Source organism: Sebastes fasciatus, chromosome 10 (genome assembly GCF_043250625.1).
Source record: "Sebastes fasciatus isolate fSebFas1 chromosome 10, fSebFas1.pri, whole genome shotgun sequence".
NCBI classification, from domain to species: Eukaryota; Metazoa; Chordata; class Actinopteri; order Perciformes; family Sebastidae; genus Sebastes; species Sebastes fasciatus.
The window spans coordinates 26,535,418-26,557,448 of record NC_133804.1 but is presented as its reverse complement, the minus strand read 5'-3'; the positions used below and the strand labels follow the sequence as shown (position 1 = coordinate 26,557,448).

The 22,031-nt window shown below is 39.6% G+C and overlaps 1 protein-coding gene across 1 annotated transcript; it reads right to left on the bottom strand.

Moving 5' to 3' along the window:
• Positions 1–2,408: 2,408 nt before the first annotated feature.
• Positions 2,409–21,592, bottom strand: egf (epidermal growth factor). Its single transcript, XM_074649209.1, has 23 exons — positions 21,071–21,592; positions 17,488–17,687; positions 17,072–17,253; positions 16,115–16,342; positions 15,817–16,019; positions 15,580–15,693; positions 15,201–15,323; positions 12,774–12,896; positions 12,556–12,681; positions 12,193–12,329; positions 11,726–11,874; positions 11,282–11,386; positions 10,887–11,110; positions 9,926–10,093; positions 9,642–9,791; positions 9,363–9,530; positions 9,150–9,266; positions 7,860–7,982; positions 7,354–7,519; positions 6,441–6,605; positions 4,387–4,489; positions 3,519–3,615; positions 2,409–3,391 (listed from the first exon to the last, which is right to left on the bottom strand). The coding sequence occupies exons 1-23, from the start codon at positions 21,195–21,197 to the stop codon at positions 3,186–3,188; spliced, it is 3,504 nt and encodes a 1,167-aa protein (XP_074505310.1). The 5' UTR covers positions 21,198–21,592; the 3' UTR covers positions 2,409–3,185.
• Between the last annotated feature and the right edge of the window lie 439 nt (positions 21,593–22,031).

Sequence of the window (22,031 nt, the reverse complement as noted above, 5' to 3'; positions counted from 1 at the left end):
ATTTACCTTCACAATGATGTCCAACTTGTAAGGATCATGCGTTTGTGGGATGAGCAGCACAGCTGATTATGTGGGTAGCGCCCAAGAAAAATTTGCCAAAATGCTCTGCCAATGGTAAACAGTGTATTCTCCTGTTGGTACTCACTCATGTTTTGAGTTGTTTGGTGGATTGGATGATTGAACTCTCTATCAGTAACAAGGAACAAACAAGTCATATTGGCTATTTTACACTTTATTCATTCAATACACCGTCAGGAGCAAACACAAGTTTCCAAACTTTTTTTTCCCAGTTTAGTATTAGTAGATTGTCAGGTAGTGAGAGGACTAAATCAATAGAATACCAAGCTAAAACTAGTGCAGTTGGGTACCACAGTCCTCCAATAAATCCTACCTTCATTATGTTCAGTTTTTGCTGAAACTGTTTGAGAGAGGTTTTGATTATCATTTTTTTTGAGGATGTAGTTTCTATCGCATAATACAGAGGTATTTCTATTATTTTGTCCACCCCATTTGTATCGGTGAGGTTGGGCTGAACGACAAACACCCTTCTGTATGATATAAATCCAGGACTATTGTATTAGACTGCATTCATTTGCCTTATTAGTACCTAATACATTGGCAACTGAGTGTATATTCCTAATATTTAAAACAATGTCACCTACACAAACGATACAAAACCGCGGCCCCTTGAGGCCCCCGTTACTTACAGTGTCTGTGACTCTATTGCCCCCTGTTGCCCCAATTGAGGAGTAATACAAGATAAATTGACACTGGGCCCAATTTCATCTTTACTTGAAGGCTGAACTGCTGCTGTTTAGAGTGGTGCCCTAACCTATCTGTTAGCCCTAATGGAGGCCAATATATAGATAAGTGTGTCTTGCCAGGAAAATCAATATCGATGTGGCCCCTGATGGTTTTTGAGTTAAAGTGCTTTGTTTTCTGCCATTGCCTCGAAACAAAGAGGCTGTAGGTCCTTCTATTAACAATTCCCAGTCAACCTTGAGACGGAGTGTCGCAGTCAAGAGATATAAATAGAAATAGACAGATGGTGGAGGGTTGCGGCGTTGGTACCAACATCACTAGAGCGTTAGATTTGGTGGAGGATAGAAACGCATCATCAATGGAGCAAGGGCAAGAGCTTTTGAAGAAGAGTGTGATGGGGTGTAACGAGACAGAGACCGGCTATGAATGGCCAAAATAATCTTTCAATTATAAGAAAATAATGTCATTAGAAAAGTGTAGTATGGGTCCACTAAACTCAGGTTGATACCAAATGTGTTGCAGTTATTAACAAAGCACATTGTTGTTGTGAATATAGTTTTATTGATGGAAATAAAAGCAAGCCTCATCTTGCAATTCTGTAATTCCAGTTATAGCACATAAGGGCGGAAAAAAATACATAATCAGAGAAATGAATACAGTGTAAATGAAAACTCTAGAAGGGGGTTTTGTTTTCCAAATAAATATTCCCAAACTCGTACTGCCAAGAAATTAGATAGAAATCAATAGCAAGATACCTTCCCTTTCCAAACCAAGCTATCCAATTCAGTCAATCATCAGTTAATCAGCAATTCAGCTCAGTGTATCCGCACCTTATTCCTAAAAGCATAGATATAAATGGAGCTCTGGCACAAGTAAACAAAGATCTTTTTTTTATAAAAATAAATATTCAATTGGCTAACGATATAATATCACAGGTGAGCTGTGTTAGCTGAGTTGTGTTGACGTGCTACCTGTCATGTTTGGCTAAATATTATCAGGCAGCTGCATTTGCTGTTTTTATATGGTTTACATCACATTTTGTTTATTTGAGCTGATTGCCAAGATGAGCAACAAATTGTTTCACTCAGATAGCAACTGAATTTGAAGGTAATATAGCATATACTGTAAATCGAGCCCAACAAAGCCCCTCGTGGAGTTTACCATACAATAACCTTAAAAGAAAAACTCTCACATACAACTATTCCATGAAATAAAGAACAAATGGGGGAAAACATAAAAGTGATTTCTAAACAACAAAACAAAATGCATCCCTTTATAACACAAGCAAGCAGTTATCCTGTTCTTATACTCTCCTGCACCGGCTTAGTCTAAGCAATTTGAGAAGGGTGTTCAGATATTTGATAATTGGGGGGAGAAAACGTTGCAATGGTAATTCAAAGTTTATTCAGCAGATGAAACATGCGGACATATCGATGGTCACACCAGAAACATAGTTTGCTTTTGTGCACAAACTGCATTTACACCATTTGATATGAGGATTGTGATCCTTTCCATTGTCAAATATTCAGTGGTAGTTGAAAAAATACATACAAATATTCAAAACACCCTTTGGAGTACAACTATTTTGGCAGAAAACCCCATTCTGAGCAAAGCAAATTCTTGAAACATGCAAAGTTGTGCAAACAGAAATCTAGCTGTTTTTCTTAGATGACTCATGATAACTTGACAAGCAGTACTTATTCTTTATTTTCAAAAGCAAGCAAGTGGAAGTGGTTTTTCATGTCAAAATTATGACCAGGTTTTATTGTCTTTGTTCGCGTATGTGATTTGTTTTCCATATTTTTGCTTTCTTTAACTTTTACAACACTTGGTAATATGATAACATAGTTTAGATCTACTTTGGAACTTTGTAAGAAAGCCATCCTGTTCATATGCATTTTACATATATGCTATTTAGGTAAATGTTAATAGGGAAGCGTTTCATTCCAAATACTTATATAGGAAAATGGGTCTGTTCGTTTTTTGCACCACGCTTCAGGTAACTTAACAGTCTTAGTGTGTTGACTATAGTTTCCTTTTTACCTTGCATCACTTTGGTGCAGTTTTACACTTTGCACATGACACTCTTTGCTTTGTCATGCAAACTAGCCAGTTTTCTTTCTGTGTCAAACGAATTGTTGTCACTACATCTTGTAATATACATCATTTTCTGTGCACCAATTTATTTATTCTGGGTAATGCTACCAGATACTTGTGTTTACGATAGCTTTCATGAACTGGCATGGCATTAATAAATTGTGCGTCTAATAGAAATCTACAGGTGAGGGTAGCAAGGTATTTGTGAGGTATTTCATTTAGGAATGAAACTCATAATTTGCAGTTTGCACATCAACCAGATGTTACCATATATGTGTGTGTGTGTGTGTGTTTATCTGTACAGCTGTGTTGGTCTCTCTGGTAAACTAGGAGGCAGGGGACTCTGGGCTGGGAGTCTGGGAGAGCAGTGGTGGCTTGAAAGACGTACAAGTATATGATCTTGACAGTGACGGACTTGAGCCGTGGACAGTGGGTTGCGTGGTCTCCATGGCGACGGCAGACACCATGGAACACTCGTACCCTCTGTTGTGTTGGGATAATGATCCCGACTCTTCAGACACAATGTTGTCACCTGGCAAAGAAACATCATCATTTAGAAATTAAATTCCAAACAAAATATCACAGTGTATTTGCAGATTTGTCTTAGTTACAAAGTATTGACTTTATTCATTTTTCTTCTTACTGTCAGTTTCAGGTACCTGTTTCTGAAGAGCAGGACGGACAGACAGCTCTCCTGGGACAGCCCATGGCCGGGATGACCATTCCTTCCACGCCATTTTCTGCCACCATGTAGAACTGCAGGTTCGTACAGTAATACATTGAAACGTTGGAGTTTTTATAAACACTTTTTATAACTATAGCTCCCGCCATTTGTTATGTTGTCATGGTTTCTTCAAACAACCAAGTTTAAGTCTACACAATATAGAATTTATAAGTTTAGTTTAGGGCTGTCAAAGTTAACACGATAATAACGTGTTAACGCAAATTAGTTTTAACGCCACTAATTTCTTTCACGCATTAAGAAACTAGAAAAACTATGTCATACTAGCTCGTCGCAAAGGAGGTTAAATAATGCTCCAAACTTGTGCTAAATTTTGGCGAGGACAGCTGTTTTTTGCCTTTTGGGCTTGAGTTTGCCATGTTATGATTTGAGCATATTTTTTTATGCTAAATGCAGTACCTGTGAGGGTTTCTGGACAATATTTGTCATTGTTTTGTGTTGTTAATTGATTTCCAATGATAAATATATACATACATTTGCATAAAGCAAGCATATTTTCCCACTCCCATGTTGATAAGAGTATTAAATACTTGACAAATCTCCCTTTAAGGTACATTTTTAATACAGATAAAAAATGTGCAATTAATTTGCGATTAAATATTTTAATCGATTGACAGCCTTAGTTTAGTTGGATTTAATTTACCCAAATTTGTACAGATTTTAATGGAACTTTGTACTGTTACTAATATGTTGTGCAAATGTATTCACATGAATCTCTGGTTCTCTGGATGACTTCCTTTACTTTAAGATGTATTTATGACAGAGCTTGTTGATGGTGGTCTTACCCGGGGCACACTGGTAGTGGTGGTCTCCGACATGCTCTCATCTGTCACGCTGGTCTCACTCACATCATCCACTGAGGACTGTTTGTGGAAGAATTTCCTAGTTCTGCGTTGAAGACAGTAAAAGCAAACATGCAGTATTGCAATTTAATTAATAAATCACAAGGGTACTCAAACTCACTCAACACATAAAATAACATGTCAATATTCATAGACTCACGTTGCATTTGCATGATTATCAAGTCACAGAGATGGTGACCTCAAGGAGCAATTATACATTCAAATTCAACATGGTAGGAAATATGAAATTGACATGTGCTTTGAATAACCCGTTAACAATGTAATGCCCTGCACACACATACATAGGGCAAAAACACATACATTTTATAATTGACCAAAAAACGTCTGTGTTCTCAATGTGACCAGAATCTGCAACACACCACAGATGTTTAAATCGCTTTCAGTATACATGATGTCGAATCTACTTGTTGACCAGAGGCGCTAAATTTAGATTTAGAGATATCGAGGGCTCTGTGTCTATCTATGCTTTTAGTGTATTTGTTTGCATGTTTGAGCCTAAAAAAGACACAGCGTAAGGTAACAAGTTATGTTTTTCACTCCATATCACTGTGTACTGTTATGATACTTGTGAGTGTGTTGCACAGTTTTTGAGTTTGGTGGTTCAGTTTCCTCTGCAAGTGCACTTGCAGTCAAGTGCAGAAGGCAATTTGAGGCAGAGCTATTGGCGGCCATGTAGCGTTTCCTCTGGGGTCATACCTCACCGGCTCCATTTTGTAGCTGAGAAATGACCTATTTTTATGTGTAATTGCTGTAGAACAAGCTAAACCAAGCATGTAATTGAAAGCGTGCCACTTCCACAGGGGAGCCGAGACTGCAAACGTTGGGCTGTAGTAGGTGGAGGGGAGGGGTGTGTGTGCTTTGTGAGTCAAAAGAGTGGAGAATGCCAACAGCCTTGTCCGTAAGCCAGCGAAACAACCGTAAAACAAATCAGCTACTTAGAGACAGCTCAGGTGGAAATAAAAGGGAGGAGGGGTAGTCGCAGGGTGTAGTTTACGTATGCTCCTCGCTCAGCTAACCAGGGTTGCATGCTGCCATTCGTTCCACATGTGATCTGCACCCTGACCCCCTTGCTGTCACGCTGAGACAACCTACATTACACGGCTCATGCCACCCTGGGCTTGATAGACACCTCTAAATGCTGTCAGCTCATTCATCGCTGGAGCAGCTCCTCCCTGGCTGGTCTGGGCTTCCAGTGTCCAGAAGACTAAACACAACACTGCTTATATTATACAGCATTATTGCAATGCATATACCATTGAAATGCATTCGGGATATACATAACAGAACTCTCTGTTTAACCATTAGGGTGGATCTCATAACAGGACACCCACATTTACCATTTTATTAAAACCCATATGGAATTATTTTGGGGACATTATTATCTCACTGTATTCAGACTAGGTTAGTTTTGCATCATACTATCTTTTGGGATAACTACTTGGGGTATTTACTATATGGAAATGAAGTTTTATGCAAACTGTTAAAATGGTCCTAAAGGCTGATTATAGAATTTTTTTAGCAGGGGCAATATTTCACCGTGTCCCTTTTCCATTTAAATGAAACATATTCTTGTTAGTTTTCCTTTCTCCACTCATTTCCTCTGTGGGTCATCTTCCTCTTTCTTCCATCCATTTTCCATCCATTGTTCTACTATGCTTTTTTTTTGCTGTCTTCTTCTTTCATTTTTGACTTCTTCCTTTTAATTTTGACCTTTCTTTTTTGCATACTTTTCTTCCCCTTTCTTTCTCATTCTGCCTCCTTCCTCATTCCTTCATTGACATTTTGTTACTTTTCTCCAGTCCCTACTTTCTTCCTCTTTTGACTCTTGTTTTTACCCTCTTCACTCCTTCCTTCCTCCATTCCCCTTTCCCTTTTCCATACTTCTTCTCTTCATTTTCTCTTTCCTTCATTTTTACATTACAGTTCTGTACGCCTCGACCCTCATTTACCACTTCTCCTCCATCTCCCCCTCTCACCCGTAACAGTAGGTGGCACAGGCAGCGATGGAGAGCAGTGAAACGAGCGCCACCATGCAGGCCGCGATGACCACGTTCCTCCTCTTCTCCTCCTCCGCCTGCTGAAGCTCCCACCACTCCAGGTCACTGAACTGACAACGCTCCCCCATGTAGCCTGATACACAACTGCAACAGGAGAAAAGATAAACGGCAATTACCGTAATTATGTAGTTCATGATCACAATCTATCATAGAGCAAGAGTGTACTTGGACGAGTTCAATTTAGTGGGTCACATGCATATGACACATTAAACATAAAACGATGCAAAACTATCAACCTGAAATGTAAAATAATATATCTATTTTCAATACATAATGAGCAAAGGTTCTGTTTGAGGCCGACTGCTCTTATTAGAGGCTTTAGATTTCAGTAACCACCAAATGAAAATCAAGATATATGCTAAAAACTTTATGTTAAGAATATCATAATGAGCAGTAGTGTTGAAAACTGCAAGGAAAAAAACTACAGTTAGTTCAATATGAATAAGGATCCTCTGCTGCCCTATAGCCACTTTGTCATGAGGCAGTGGCTTTAATCATGGGGCAGTAGTGACACCTACTGGTTGTCCGCTGTAGTAAAGAACACAAAAGATAAGCAGTAAACCTGCAATGTTTGGTGCCGGAGGTATTCTCTCATACTTTAACAATGTCTTCCTAATATGAGTGCCGCTTGAAAATAAATACTTTCCAGAGATCACTTAAGATCTAGAGGGCAACCAACTCTCTTAAAAGAATGAAGAGCAGCTTATAATTGAACTCATCTACTACAAAACAGACGATCGAATGATGTCAATCCTCCGTCTGTCCTTTGATCACAAGATGTCAATAAACTGTTAAACGTGGAGATCAGGGTTCATACTGAGGGGTTATTTACTTGCAAGCGTAGGACTCCATTTCAGGAAAGTAGAAGCAGACACCCTGGTACAGACAGTAGGACTCGTGGGTGGAGGGGCAGCTTTCTACTGAGTTACTGATGTGGGGCCGGGTGGTGACATCAGCAGGGCTACCGGTCGTCACCCATGGCGACGTGGTCTCCAAATCTGAGAGAGGATTAGGGAAATAATTTCATTAAATTGGACATATAATATACAGTATGGCACTCTTACCTTTTAATTATATTCTTTAATTATAGTCTGGTTTTGAGAATACTAGTCCTGCTTTGAGTGACTCATGTGAAAACTGTCTTCCATGTATGATAAAAGGGATTATATTTCATCCCAGTAAGGATAGATGTACAAGTGTTAGTTATGTTGAGTCATAGTGGATACAAGCCTCTGCTCTTTCTCACCACTTTAAATAGTACACCTGATTATCAGTAGCAACAGCAAATACTCTTATCCTGTTGAACACAGTTTTTCTACTATTCTAATTGAGACACACCTTGACACGTCTTCCCGTTGCCGTGGTATCCAGCCTGGCACCTGCAGAGATACTTTCCCAAGGCATTTTGGCATTCTGCGTTTTTGTCACATTTGTGCGTTCCCTGTTTACACTCATCAATATCTAAAACAAAAGGAGAAGAGACCTTCAATTTTACAGTGTTCAAAGTATCACAGGATAAAAATTTTATATATAAACTTTATGTTACCAGCTCATCAAAATGAGCGTTTATCAACATTTTTATGCATTACAATCAAAAGAAGAAGAATGATAGTAGACAAGTTCTCCATAACTGGGTCTGCAATTCTTTGAAACACTTGTGAAAGTATTGTTTTTATCTATCAAATTAGTGGACACATGACCTCTGACTGCTGCATACAGACAAACATAATAAACACTTGGGGTGCTTTCACAAGCCAACGTTTAGTCCGTTTTAATCAAACTCTGTTGCGGTTCGTTTGGGCAGTTGTGAACGTAGTAATCGTATTCTGGTGTGGACCAAAACAACTGGACCGAGACCGCTTGTGAGAGGTGGTCTCACACCATTTACAAGCAAACCAAAACGCAGACTGCCAGAGATGGACACAGGTAAACGACAGGTTAACATGAGTGGGAGAGGACCGACCTGGACTTCTGCAGAAGTCCAATGTTTGCTTGACATCTGGGCCGAAGAGAACATACAGAATATACTAAATAAAGTCCACAAAAATAGTGACGTTTGTAAAGTCATTCAAGATAAACTAGAGTGGAAGAGATTCGATCAATCTCGAGTCTTCAACGGCACACTTCAACGGCAATATACGTATCAAAGTCTGTGATTCCCAGTGGCAGCTCTCAGGATGAAAAAGATAAATTTACTCTTTCGTACACGCCCCTCAGCAAATAAATTTTTTATTTGGTCTGCTTTAATTTGTGCACTGTGAAACCAAACCAAAGTATCAATTTCACTCTGATTCGGACTAACCAAATGGACTTTGGCTCGTGAAAGCGTCCTTTAGCTTTAAGGAATTAATAAAGTGACATTTTTCCTTTCCTTTCATGCATTTTTGCTTTAGGTCCTGTTATTAAATATTGTGATTATCTTTGCTTCCAGAGCAGCTCTGCCTCTATGAAATGTTTTTTTTTATATCTAAAACTCGTAGCTGCTCCATTCCCAGTGCTGTCACCTATGCCAAAATGTACAATTTTAAACCCCTGCTAGAGGAAGTGAGATAAAAAGTGTCTCTGTATCAAATGTAATCCCACAAGCTTTCTTCAGGATATGCTGCGTACAGGAACAGAAATACTCACCCACACACACCTGTCCATCACCTGTGAAACCTTCTAGACATTGACAGGTTGGGCTGCCAGCGCTCAGCACGCACTGCGCATTTACATCACAGCGAAGCGAGTCACACTCATTCTGGTCTGACGGAGAAGGGGACACATGGAATCATGACATTTAGTTAGAGTAAGATCTTGAGTGGGAAGAACTACCAATAATTACCACTCTCAGACTGTTACCTGAAACCATCTTGTCTGTGAAGAGAGTTGACTCACGGCCTTCATCAGAGTCTGGATCAGCCTCGGCTTCATCATTGGACAGCCCAGATGTTGTCTCAGGTGTGCTCTCATCGTTGAAGGTTTTGTTTTTGAGAGACGTTAAATCAGTAGATTCACTGTCTCCAGACTCTACACAATGAATTCATATAGTAAACATAAGCATTCATCATTAGTCCATTTTACTTAATAGCTTATACAGAAGTGTGTTCACCTTAAGTAAGATAGCTTAAATTAAATCACCTGCTGTTCCATTGGTAGCATCGGCAGGCGAGCAACTTTTTCCATCAGCTGACAGGATGTAGCGTGACCGACAGGAGCAGTGGGCGAATCCCAGTTTGCTTTCACACACCTGGGCACAACCTCCATTCAGGTGAAGGCAAACGTCTGCTCCTGAAGATGAGGATGCAAAATGACAATTTGAAGCCCAATCATTCATTTTTAGGACGACTTGTTACTGGTCTACACATAATCTGAGCATTTATCTCAAATGCTCTCTAAAATAAATCCCTGCTGTCTCTCTGTACCTGGTTTAGCAAGGGGATGAACCACCACAATGGATGCTGGTTGGACCATGTTGCCATGGATACGTTGCAGTTTCCTCCCAGTCCGCTTGTGTACGCTCCTCAGCTGCTGGTGCTCCCGATCAGATATCCACAACCTGTCCTCAAATACTGCGAGGTCAAAAGGTCGACCTGGAGGAATCCGAATAGAGGGAAAGAAGACTTGAGTTCATCAAGTGTTTCAAGGTGAGAACTTTTGTATATCTTGTGTTCATAATTATCTTAGGGATTACTACAAAGGAAAGAACACTGGTTACAGAGAGATTTCAACTTATTTGAAGGATGTTTCAAAGAAATGAGGGACGTCACTGAATAAGAGGATGAATAAGAGCGTACATATATTTAAATTTCTTCCCCCTCTATAGCTGCTTTAGGACATTTTAAGCTCAGTTTGCTAGGCTTAGCTTTACTTTGTCAGACTCGGCTCTATGGTGCACTTTGTCTGACCTTGCATGGCAGCTGGCGATGTCGCAAGATCACACGAGAATCGCAAGATCACCTTTGAGGAGCTACTGGCAGCTACGGTGTGGCTTAGGTGTGAGACACGACATGGAGAAGCAATTGTTCGTTCTAAACAACAATGGTGGCTCCTGAAGAGGTTATGCTGCAATAGCATCAGTTATATCAGAACTGGAGAGGACCTCTTCATTGATAGAAGAGCAAAGAACGGCACTGAAGGCTTTTCTCAATGGAAAAGATGTTTTGAAAACAGTTTCCAATGTTGGCTTCTCAGACGGTTCTGTGTAACAAACCATCTGGCTACACTTTGTCAGGCTTGGTTCAGCATATACCGGACTCAGCTGTACTTGGTATTGTTTTACTTTGTGCAGAATGGCAAGTAAATCTGCCCAGAATTACAATATTCCAACTTTTTGTCAATACAGTGCACTTGTATATGTGTGTGTATGTGTCACACAAGCCTCACCTACTTGGTTCTCTGTCAGGACCCGTCGATCTGAACCATCCAGAGCAGCAGTCTCCACCAGGCCCCTTCTCTGGTCGCACCAGAACAGACGATCCTCCGTGAAGTCGATGGTCAGGCCGCTCGGTGACACGAGGTTGGTGCTAGCAATGACCGCTCTGTCTTTCCCTTCCAGAGAGGCACTTTCCACGACAGGCTGGGCCCCGATATCAGTCCAGAACAACTTCCTCAAAAAGTAAAAAGAGCATTGGAAATTAGGCTTAGAAGATGTATTAATCCCACAGACCCTCCAGGTGTCACGTGCAATATGCACTGCTGTTTATTGATGTCAGATTAAGAAGAGGTGCAGTTTGTAGTTTTAATTTCTGAAACTATCATACGCATACAGCCACACTCACTTTGCCAAAGGATGAACTGCGATTCCTCTCGGTTTTTCCAGCCCTTTGCTTACAATGGTTTCTCTGTTCAGTCCAGCCAAGGAACTGCAGTCAACAGTTGATTGGCTGGAGGACAAAAGTATACAGAAATGTGAAATAGACAACAAAAAACATATAAATTCTGATAATATTTAGCAAAGTAACCGTTACTTTAATATACCATAAAAAAAAACCTCCAAAAATCAACTCTTAAAATGTCAGTTAAATGTCCCCCTGGATTTGTTTGAAATTTACAAATTTGAATATGATCTAAGTATCAAAAGCTAGATAAAGTATTGTCCCACACAAAAACACTGAAAAGCAAATGTCCCATAAAGAAATAGTCAAGTTAGAAACTCCGGCACTTAATGAAACAATCTGTTCATAAATAATCCTCAACATTTACTTTCTGCAAACACCACAGACCTTTTATCTGTCCAGTACATCCTGCGGTGGATCCAGTCAATCGCCAGTCCTTCTGGAGAGTCCAAACCATCGGAGACGAGAACGTCTCTCGACCCACTGTTCAAATCAACCCGCTCAATTGTCTTCTGGCTTGTACTAGCAAAGTACATCTTCAAAAATTCACACAAAAATACATAAAGAAATGCTTTCAGTATATAAAATAGATGAGCAGTAAAACATTCAATGCGTTCTGTATTGCAACTATAAAGTACAGAATATTGTTTTTCATAAAACATTCAAATTACAGTGTCTGTCCACTAGGTGTCCCTGGATGTCTACACCAAAACCTGAATCTGGTCTTTCTAAATCCTGTCACTCTAGACGACTCATGACACCTTAGGGTGGTATAGGAGTTACTATACTGTTGCTTCTATTGAAAGAATATGAAACAAAACAACAATGAAAGATCTAAAGAGTTTTCATCTTACATGGTTCTGGACAGGGTCATAGTCCAAAGCTATGATTGCTCCTCTGGGCTCCTCCACAAGGGTTTTATCCCCTGTGCCATCAGGATTAATTTGTCGTACATCCACTAGATTGGCAACTAGTAGATAAGGTGGTGGTCCTGAAGAATACAAATACATTATTTCATGATCAGATGTGCTGTAGAATCCACTACTAAACTCATAATTTGCATTTTACCTTGTTATTTTTTACCTGTTTGTTTAAATTACAGAACGTGTTTGTGAAGATAAACAGTAAAATACACCGTGAGATTAGATTGACAAGAGGGTGTTTATCTGCGTAGGCTTATCCGCCTCAGCTGACTGCGTTGCCATAGTATGACTCACCAGAGGCAATGCAGCGCTTGCCATCTTGGTGGAGCTGGTAGCCAGGCAGACAACCACACTGCCACCTAGTAGGGGTGACGGGAGTACAGAGCTGACTGCAACCTCCTCTGTCTGCAGACGAGCAGCCTGCAACACATAGAGGCCCCATACACAATATTGATGTAATCCTGCTTCATATATCTCATTACTGTTAAGACAAACAGTGACGTAGTCCATACCAGTACAGGCTTGTCCATCCTCCTGTAGAACAGAGCCCTCTGGACACACACAGACAGCACCCTCGTCTGTTATCAGGCATCCATGGCCGCACTTGGTGACATTGCCTTCACATGGTATGATCTCTGATTGTGGAAAGAAAATAAATATCTTGGTATTTTCCATTATAACAATGAACTGGTGAATTAACAGCCCGGTCGCACGAAAAGGCGTGTAAATGACACAATAATCGGCAAGGTAAAAGCATGTAATAAGAACGCCGTTCTTGCTTTATAGGCGTGTCACTTGTACGCCATGTAGTCTTTACTGACTGCAATGTAAATGCATCCGCGTGAATATGCTACGCTCAGAGATAAGGATGTAAAATAAAAAGTGAGTAAGACTGCTTATGGCAGGTGGGTGGCATGTTTTCTGTACTTATGTTACGTTGTTTCCGTTTGTATTGTACTTAGTTTACGTACTTATTTAGGGTCTATTACATGGAGTTAAGGCTAAGTGAGTTGAATTTATAGAAACAGATGAAATATTATAGGAAATTAAAGAATGTGCTATTGTACAACTGTTAATTAAGGGCCATATTAACAAGATCAAAGAGATGTTACATGTTCAGGCATTTTTCTGGGTTATTTGGGTGCTCAGCAGGTAGTATAATCTAACAGCCAGATGGACAACAAGCTTCTTAGTGCAATCCCTTTATGAAGTCAGCCCTAACCCTATCAAAAACAGGTGAAAGTGTGATAAGAATGCAGTCAAAGCCTACACAGTGAGGGTGATGTGATGTTAGCTCACAGGAGTGTGGTATCTCCTCTCCTGTACCTGTGATGGCCAGGCAGATATACAGAGGCTGGCCATACAGGTATGAATCTGATGTGAAATAGTTACAGTATCTGTTGCTGTGACTCTGACTGGTAACTTCTTAAACTTAGATTTTTGTTCTATCCTCCATTTTTTTGCTCTTTTTTTATAGTACGTTTTTGATAAAATCAAAAATATGTCACTGACTAGATACTGTACTTGAATATTTAATGAGCAAATATACAGGAAGAACTGTTCTATATATAGAAATGATGAAAAAATTGAAAGATAGCAAGAAAATATACTGTTCTACTCTCAACATTAACTTCATAACCAGACACCACCAGACACAATCATTCGAAAAAACTGCTTTTTTAAAATTATTTTTATTTATTTTTTCCAATTTTTTTTTGTTGAATCAAAAATAAAAGGCTCAAACAGCCCGGTTAAATACTCTTCCGTGTAATTTCCGTTGTCTGCTCGATTGTCTAGCCTGCCACTTGGCTGCATGTTTGTTTTCTTCTGGACCTTGGCAAAGGTTGTCTGCTAAACAGCTTAGACAGACAAAGCTGCTGACCAGATATGTTCCCTATTGCAAATGTCACCTCGTCATCTAATCTCATTGTGTATGTGAACCCTCCCCTTTCTCTCGGCCTCATAGCTGGGAGATTAGAAGAGAAGAGATTAGGATGTGTCCATAATGTGTTTTAGTATGTTTTAAAGTTAATCACTGTGTAGACAGTGACACTACGTTATCAGGGTTAAACTAAACGGCAAAAAAAAATAAAAAAAATTATAAATGATAAACATAAAAAATAATGTCACCAAACCCATGATGACATAAATTGGTTTTATCAGTTTACTTAACTAAATAAATGTGTTCTATACATTCCCTCATGACTGCAATGCATACGTTTGTGCCTAAGCATTAGATTGTCTGAGGTATCTGTTCATTAAAATAATCTATTTTTTGCTGGCAGACAACAGACCTGCATTATGGCAGGAATGACCAAACACAGACTGAGACAGAAAAGCCATATTGGAATACCTTAGAATGGATTAGTAAAACAATCAAAATGTCTCTAAACAACACGTTTTAGTATAGCACTTTTGACCATTTTTACCAGAACATGTCTGTCATCTAGCAAACGGATATATTGGTCTAATTCTAAAAAGAAATTGTTATTGTCTTCAATATGATAACCTTGCTTCCATCTACCTTACACAGCCCCTCAGTCTCAGCACAACTCGACCTTTAGTGACAAAGTGTCAGTGCTTTGACCCAAGTAACTTAACACACAATTGGCAGCTCCCATATGTCTGGTCTAGCATGTCTAGCATATGACCCAGCCTTTTTATTGGCTCCATAGGGTCAAAGTAGTGTCTGGGGGACAAATGCCACCTTTCATAGTACCACAAAAAGAAGAGGAACTGATCTGAAAGCAGAGCTGCTTTCATTATGCTGACCAAAACAAAGCGCAAGTGTTGCCACTCTTTGAATAAAACCTACATTTTCTTTTTTTATCTCTTTTTTATTTAGATCAATACGGATTCTGCACGGCTAGCACCAGAATGATTCGGAAACACAGACATTTGGAAAATGGACAACTCTGTAAAAAATGTTTCCACTATACCTCCACATGTCTTCCTGTCTGGTAGGAGGGCGTATCCTTTAGGGCAGGTACAGAAATAGGAGCCTGGGACGTTTTCACAACCAAGAGAGCAGCCGTGGTTCCAGTGGGCACATTCATTCACATCTATGGCACACACACACACACAAATACAGTGATATAACCATTTTATGTTATTTTTGTAATGCTGTTAATTTAATGTATTTATACTGTGTGTGGCCACAGGAGGAGTATATGTTTATGGCGGACAATAGAGTGCAAATAGCGAGACTCATTTGGTAATAAGCAATCAATGATGTGGCTTGTTTCTAAACGAACTGGACAACAAATATTTTCTTGGATTAATTTTGTAATTCATTGATTTAGTGGCATAGATACCAACCTTCACAGTAAGTGCCTTGCTTACTGAGAGCAAAGCCTTCACTGCACTGGCACGTGCCTTGCTCGGCTAGACTGGAACACACATCCACGCAGTTTCCACTCTGTTCGTCACAACCTGTTTGAAAGGGTTTACGGTAATACATTACTAAAGCATTGTCATTTAAGACATATCTAAAAATAAATGTAACTGCAAGTGATAAAATGGAGAGATGCTACAGAGCAATTTAAATGCTGTAACCTGGAAATGATGATTGGGAGTCTGCCACTGGCTGGTTGAGGGGATGCACCACCTTGATATCAACTGGGGGTTTCGCCATTTGCTTGATGTTAACATTCAGTGGCTCTCCACCAGTGTGCTTGTTGACTTGTTTTATAACCCGAGATGCAGCATCAGTGTAGTACAAGTGCTCCAGAAAAACTGATATCCCCAGTGACTGAGACCTGAGCAAAGTAGACAAAAACAAAAGTGTTTTATCCCAGTTTGCAAACAAAAATAAAATGATAGATAAGTAATCAGAATACAACGATATGCTCACCAAAGGGGCTGATCCATGATGTGCAGGACGTTCCCGTTGTAATCACAAGAGGCAATGGCACTTTCTCCTTCTAGACCGAACTGAACCCAGAACAGTCTTTTGTCTTCTCGGTCTATCGACAGTGCTTCTAGTTGTTCTGCTATCTTAATAAGTGTCGTTTTCATCCGTCCTGTCAAATCAGACCGCTGGATACTTGGAGTCATCCCACCAGACAGCCAAAAAAGAAACCTGCAAAATATTAGTTTTGAATTGAGAAAGGGCATTCCTAAATTTCTCTATTTTTCTTCTAGTTATTTGGTCGCTTTGTGTGTTCCTCAGTTACAGTATGGTGCCAGTTAAGTTAGCTGCTTCTACTAATGTCCCTGTTTGGGCATTTTCTCCTCTGAATATGTCGATTCTTAATGTCAAACTTTGGTAAATTATTAAATCATTTTTTGCATTGTGGCTATCTTCCTTCACACCTGTACTTTCTCCAACACTCGTGTGCATTCAACCTCTCTCTCACCCTCACATGAATACTAACAGGAATGCCCCCAAATCAGTAGCTTCATAATCTTTTTGCCTCATAGTCATATTATAGTAATGTTTAATAAATTGTAAGACACCCCACAGACATATATGACAAAATAAGTAAAAAAGTAATTTAAAACATGCTCTTGGCATGTTACTATCATGGAGAAATATTCCAAAAAATGTTAATATATAAATCCTCCCCTGCCATTATTCACTTTTTGCATATCCACTTCTCAATCTACTCGACCGAAATGTATTAAAATGGCGGGCAGTATGCGGCCAAGATTGGCGGTATGCGAAAGTCATTTTGCACCTCTGTGGCAGCCGTGCTTGATGGAGGGAGATGAAACATTTATAGTAACACATAAATAACAAGCCAAGAATCTGAACTGTGTGAGGAGCTCCCTTAATAGAAACATAAAAGTATAATACAGAATGGATTACCTGTTTGTGGGGTCAACGTTTATAGAACTCGGTTGGGTCAAGTGTCTTAAAAGAGTCCTTTCATTTTTCCCATTTATATCCATTGTCTTGATTTTTCCCTTTTCTCCACTTGTCCAATAGACACAGTTCCAAATCCAATCCACTGCAAGGCCCGAGATATGTTTGTCAGATGAGTACAGTTTCTGGAAAACAAATATTCAAATTCAAATTTTCTGAATCAAACCCCAGACCAATGCATAGTTGTTGAATCTTAAGAAAAATAAACTTAAGATTTGAGTTTTTGTTCTTTTACGGAAGGATCTAGAATCCGACAGACTGGTTTATTCCTTAACTGCTATACTGATGAATGACAAAATGGACTGGAATCTATTCACGCCAGCTTAGTTCTCACAACTTCAGAGTAGTTACATAATCACCTGTCTGTGTGCTCCTCTCACTGCAGCTTTGTAGATCACCCCGGTGTGTTTGTCAGCCCAGTAAAGTCTCTCTTCTCTGAAATGAAAGTCGAGCAGGATGGAGCTTCCCACTCCAGCCACGAGCCTTCTCTGGTTCTTCCCGTCGAGGTCCATCCGATGAATAGCTTTCCCATGGCCGAATATCAGGAAGGGCTGTGAGGCTTAACAAAAAGTAAAACAATGTAATATGAATTCCATTCTCTTAAGGCCCCTAAAACACAGCACAGGTCCAATTCTTGGTCCAATAGTTCCAAGAATTTAATCCTCAATAATACTAGTATTTAATTGGCTTAATAATGAAGGGCTTTTAATTGTATTTAATAAAAATAGGTTCTACTTTCAACAGTGAATAAGCTGCAGTTCTACAAGCTACAGTTTACCCTAATTTCAGGTGTATTTATACCTGGATTTGTCTAGATTTCACATGTAATAGTATTCAATATTAGTAGGGCTGCAACTAACGATTATTTTCATTATTGATTAATCCACTGATTATTTCCTTGAATAAGCAATTAACCGTTTAGTCTATAAAATATTAACCTGCTATTCACAATTTCTCAGAAATCACGGCAATGTCTTCAATTTGGTTTTGTCCGATCCAGCAGTCCCAAACCCGAAGATTGTCACGTATGACAAAGAAAAGCAGCAAATCCCCTCATTTGAGAAGCTGATAATTGCAGGTCTAAATATTAGTAAAATACGGATCTAGTCTGTAGTATTTTCCCCTTTTTCCAACCACATATTTACTGACTGAACAGAATATTTATACATTTGAATAGGTGCAGGTTTTTGGATGTGAAAACTTCTGTCCTTGACACTTGTTCTCAATTTACTAAATGAATCCTAGGGACAGGTAGGTAACCATGGCAACATTTAACATTTCAATAGCTTCTTCCTCCCTCTTTGTGTCACGCTGCAGTTGTCGTTGAATTTGTCAAATTATCTCATTAAAAAGCCTGTTCATGGCTCTAATGAAGATGAAGTTCAAGGCAGACTCGGCTGCTTCTGGATAAAACGTTGTCCCTTAGCAACAAATCACTCCTGCATCGTTTGACTCCGTCAGTGCAATGAATGAAGTTAAAGGCTCAAGTAGTTAGTGTTGTTTCCTCTCACTGGTTTCTGCTTTAGTACACAACATTTATACTTCATGGTTCTGATCGACCATTATGAGTAGCAAAACATTTCTACAGGATGGAGGAGGAGGTCCATTCCAACTTGTCCGTTGTTGTACACTGAGTTAGATTTCATAATAAATAGCTGTATTTTGCTCTAGAGCCCATTAAACCCCGACAAACTGCTGTCTGGATAACTATTGATAGATATGTGCTGGTCTATCATGGTAATAACACTGTCATGTGCAACCATGGATACTGCTCTTAACTCTGTGGAATGACGACAAACAATGCGAAACGCCAGACAAACAACAGAATGAAATGTCTGGCCTGAGATCCCAAAGATGGCTGCTGGTGCTGAGTTGCTAGGAGGCATCCTGATGAATCATTAATTGACAAGTTCATGTGGTGGTCAGCATGATTCTTGACCTAGTAAGCTGCAGTTCATTGGATGTTATTGGAAAAAACGGGTACTTTCAAACCAACATTTTCCCATCTTACAATAAAACAAACAAACACATGAGTAAGCGCTTTTTGGATCTGACAGCAAGGTCACACAAAAATGAAATTGCTCCTAATGCACAGCTAGACAATCAATATGAACATTGATTTCCCATTTTACATTGTGGTAATATTCATTAGGGCAGTGTGAATAGCCATTTTGGATGTGATGCCGGCTCATGGGGTTAGTCGATTCAATCCTGTTGCTCATCAAAAGAACTGTTGAGTATTTGAGCTGTGGATGAATTGTTAAACCCTCAATAAGCGTTCATATCCATATCCATATCACCCACCCCTATTGACAGTCATAAATACATGTGAGGAAAATGTCTAGTTTCTATAAACGAATATGTAGAGTAATGTTATTGAATAGCTCACAGTACTTGGCCTTTAATGTCTTGCATAACCTTTAGGGTGTGGCCAACTAATTTATGTAGCTCTAGTGACCAAAGATGTAAGCGCAATCTTGGCACAGCATGGTGCAAACTTGAAAAGGGGCTTGAGTAGGGAAATGCAATTTGATTAGGAGCAAAAAGGTATTGGTGTGTTGGGATAGCCATCTGTGCTGTTGCAGCTACACCATGTGCTGCTTCATGCTGCTCATTTTTTTAAAAACAAACTATTTCTAGTTAATTAAATAAGGCTGCCTTTCACATAAGGCTCCAGGTAATAGTATCCCCCCATGCTGGAGTGGAGAAAAACTAAACCCACTCAAGGGAAAATGTTCTGTTGCTGACCACGACCTTTGACCTCTCCATGGTGGACACAGAATATAGTGGAGCATTTCTCCATGGGTATTGGACAAATATCACATATTACGAATCATTATAAAACATTATAATAATTTTTTACTTAACCGCCATCTGGCATGACATTGGCCATTCCAACAAGATTTTGGCCATCAGCGATCACCATCTGTAAGCTTCAACTAATGTCCTTGTGGCATCCCACAAAAAACTTGGGCTCAGCCTGAGATACACCCACTCAAGCACAGGCCAGTTTACTGTACCCTCGCTACAGTGCATCGTATTGTCTGCTTTGCCAAGTTCAATTTGCCACACATACTGTAGAGTCACTGGCTTTTACCTCATATTGCTCTACTTTAGATGGGGTACTTCTTTTGTGAGCAACCTGTTTTGTTTTATTTCACTTGATTGCAGTTGTTTTTTTTATGCTGTGCCAAGATTGAGCTTACATCTCTGGTCACTAGAGCTACATACATTTTATCACTGAGCACCAGCCCAAGACAGAATAGTTATATCAGCTGTTGTAATAGTAGTTTACAATATAAAGTATGTTAAGGTGTATATTCATATACAGTAGAGCAAAGAAGGGAACGTTGTGCAGAATGGGATATCTACCAACTTAGAAAATAATAGATTTTTGTATCACTGAAGCAAAAGTCTATTGTTGAAATAATATAAAACAACAACATACAAACTAGGTTATCTAAGTTTTGATGTACTGACATAAACTTCAAGTTCTACTAATCCACTTAAAATTGATAAAATATTACAATGAATAAGCACACTTCTTTGCTTTACACAGCATTGTGCATCAAAAAACTGATAATATTTCACCATATAATGAGCATCATCACGTTTTACCATTATTTATTTGGGCTTTATGAAAGTAGTTCTTGTTCCTTGGCCAACCTGGCCTGTGATAATGTCCTATTACTTAACAATTTCATCAGTAGTACCAACTGTACCCAGAAGATACTGTTTTCAGTTGTTAGGATTGTCATCTTAACTACTTTCTTTGCCACATACAATCTACAAAAAAAATGTGTATACTTCTGTCACATGGTTTAGGGACAAAAGGCCTCGTACACAGCGGAGTAGTTAGTAGCAGTATTTTCAATATCACTTCTATCAATCCTAAAAATTGGGAGTATCAGATTAGACAGGAGAGGTGTGAACCAAACTCACCCACACAGCTGTTGTTTCTCTCCGCTCCCGACAGGTGTTCATCCCAACATGCTGTACCGAGGGTCAAGGCTCTAGAGCTTTGCACCATAAAATAGATCAGCGCTGCTGCGATCGTTGCAGCCAACATAATCCTTCACTCCGTTCCTGCCCTAGGAGCTGCACTATTTCTCAGGCATTCCCACTATTAGCACCGGCACACAAAAATTCCCCAAAATTAAGCAACATTTGTTTATGGACTGTTGGCATCCTTGTCCAAGGCTTCAGCTTAAAGAGACAGTGAAGCTTTACATACCAGAAGATGTCTCGCTAAAGAGAGATGTAAAACCCCAATGAAAAGATGGGAGTACTCAGAATGAAGAGGGTGATACTGACAGTGCAGTGTTCAACTAAAAAAAAAAAATACGGTGTGTGGGATCCTGCTCACTCCCCACTTTGGCCCCCAGGCTGCCAGTCTGTTTTGGAAGCAAAGATTGAAATTCCTGACACCCCCGTGGTAAATTTTGCACATGCTAGTCCAGCATTGGAGCGAGATCTTCTTTAAGTTGCAGTCAGTGTCTCCAGCAGAATGTGGAATATGCAAGAAATGAGGCAGGGCTGAAGAAAGGTCCCACATAATAACAACATCTTCCCTTCACCCCACCCCCTGACCCATGTCCTTTCTGACTGTGGATGGATGCGTCTGTCTGAGACAGAGTTTTTGTGTTTGGGAGACAGAGACTGGGAGATGGAGGTTGCATATAAGGCCATTAGACCAGACACAGCCCTAAAATACTCATTTGGGGAACAAAATTGACCTTTGGTATCTTTTTTTTCCAGACTATAACAGCATTCATAAATGACATACACATACAGTATGAGTGTAATTTACATGCTTACACACATAATAGACACATTGTTTTGTGTCCTGTGTGTGAATGAGACATCAGTGTGTCAGACTGTCTCCTGTTGAAGTTCATCTGGC

Excerpts from the sequence above, each read along its gene's own strand:
- egf (XM_074649209.1), bottom strand. The coding sequence starts at position 21,197 with ATGTTGGCTGCAACGATCGCAGCAGCGCTGATCTATTTTATGGTGCAA. Across the intron at positions 12,682-12,773 it reads GGATGGACAAGCCTGTACTG|GCTGCTCGTCTGCAGACAGA; the intron begins GTATGGACTACG and ends TATGTGTTGCAG. Across the intron at positions 9,792-9,925 it reads TCATCCCCTTGCTAAACCAG|GAGCAGACGTTTGCCTTCAC; the intron begins GTACAGAGAGAC and ends CCTCATCTTCAG.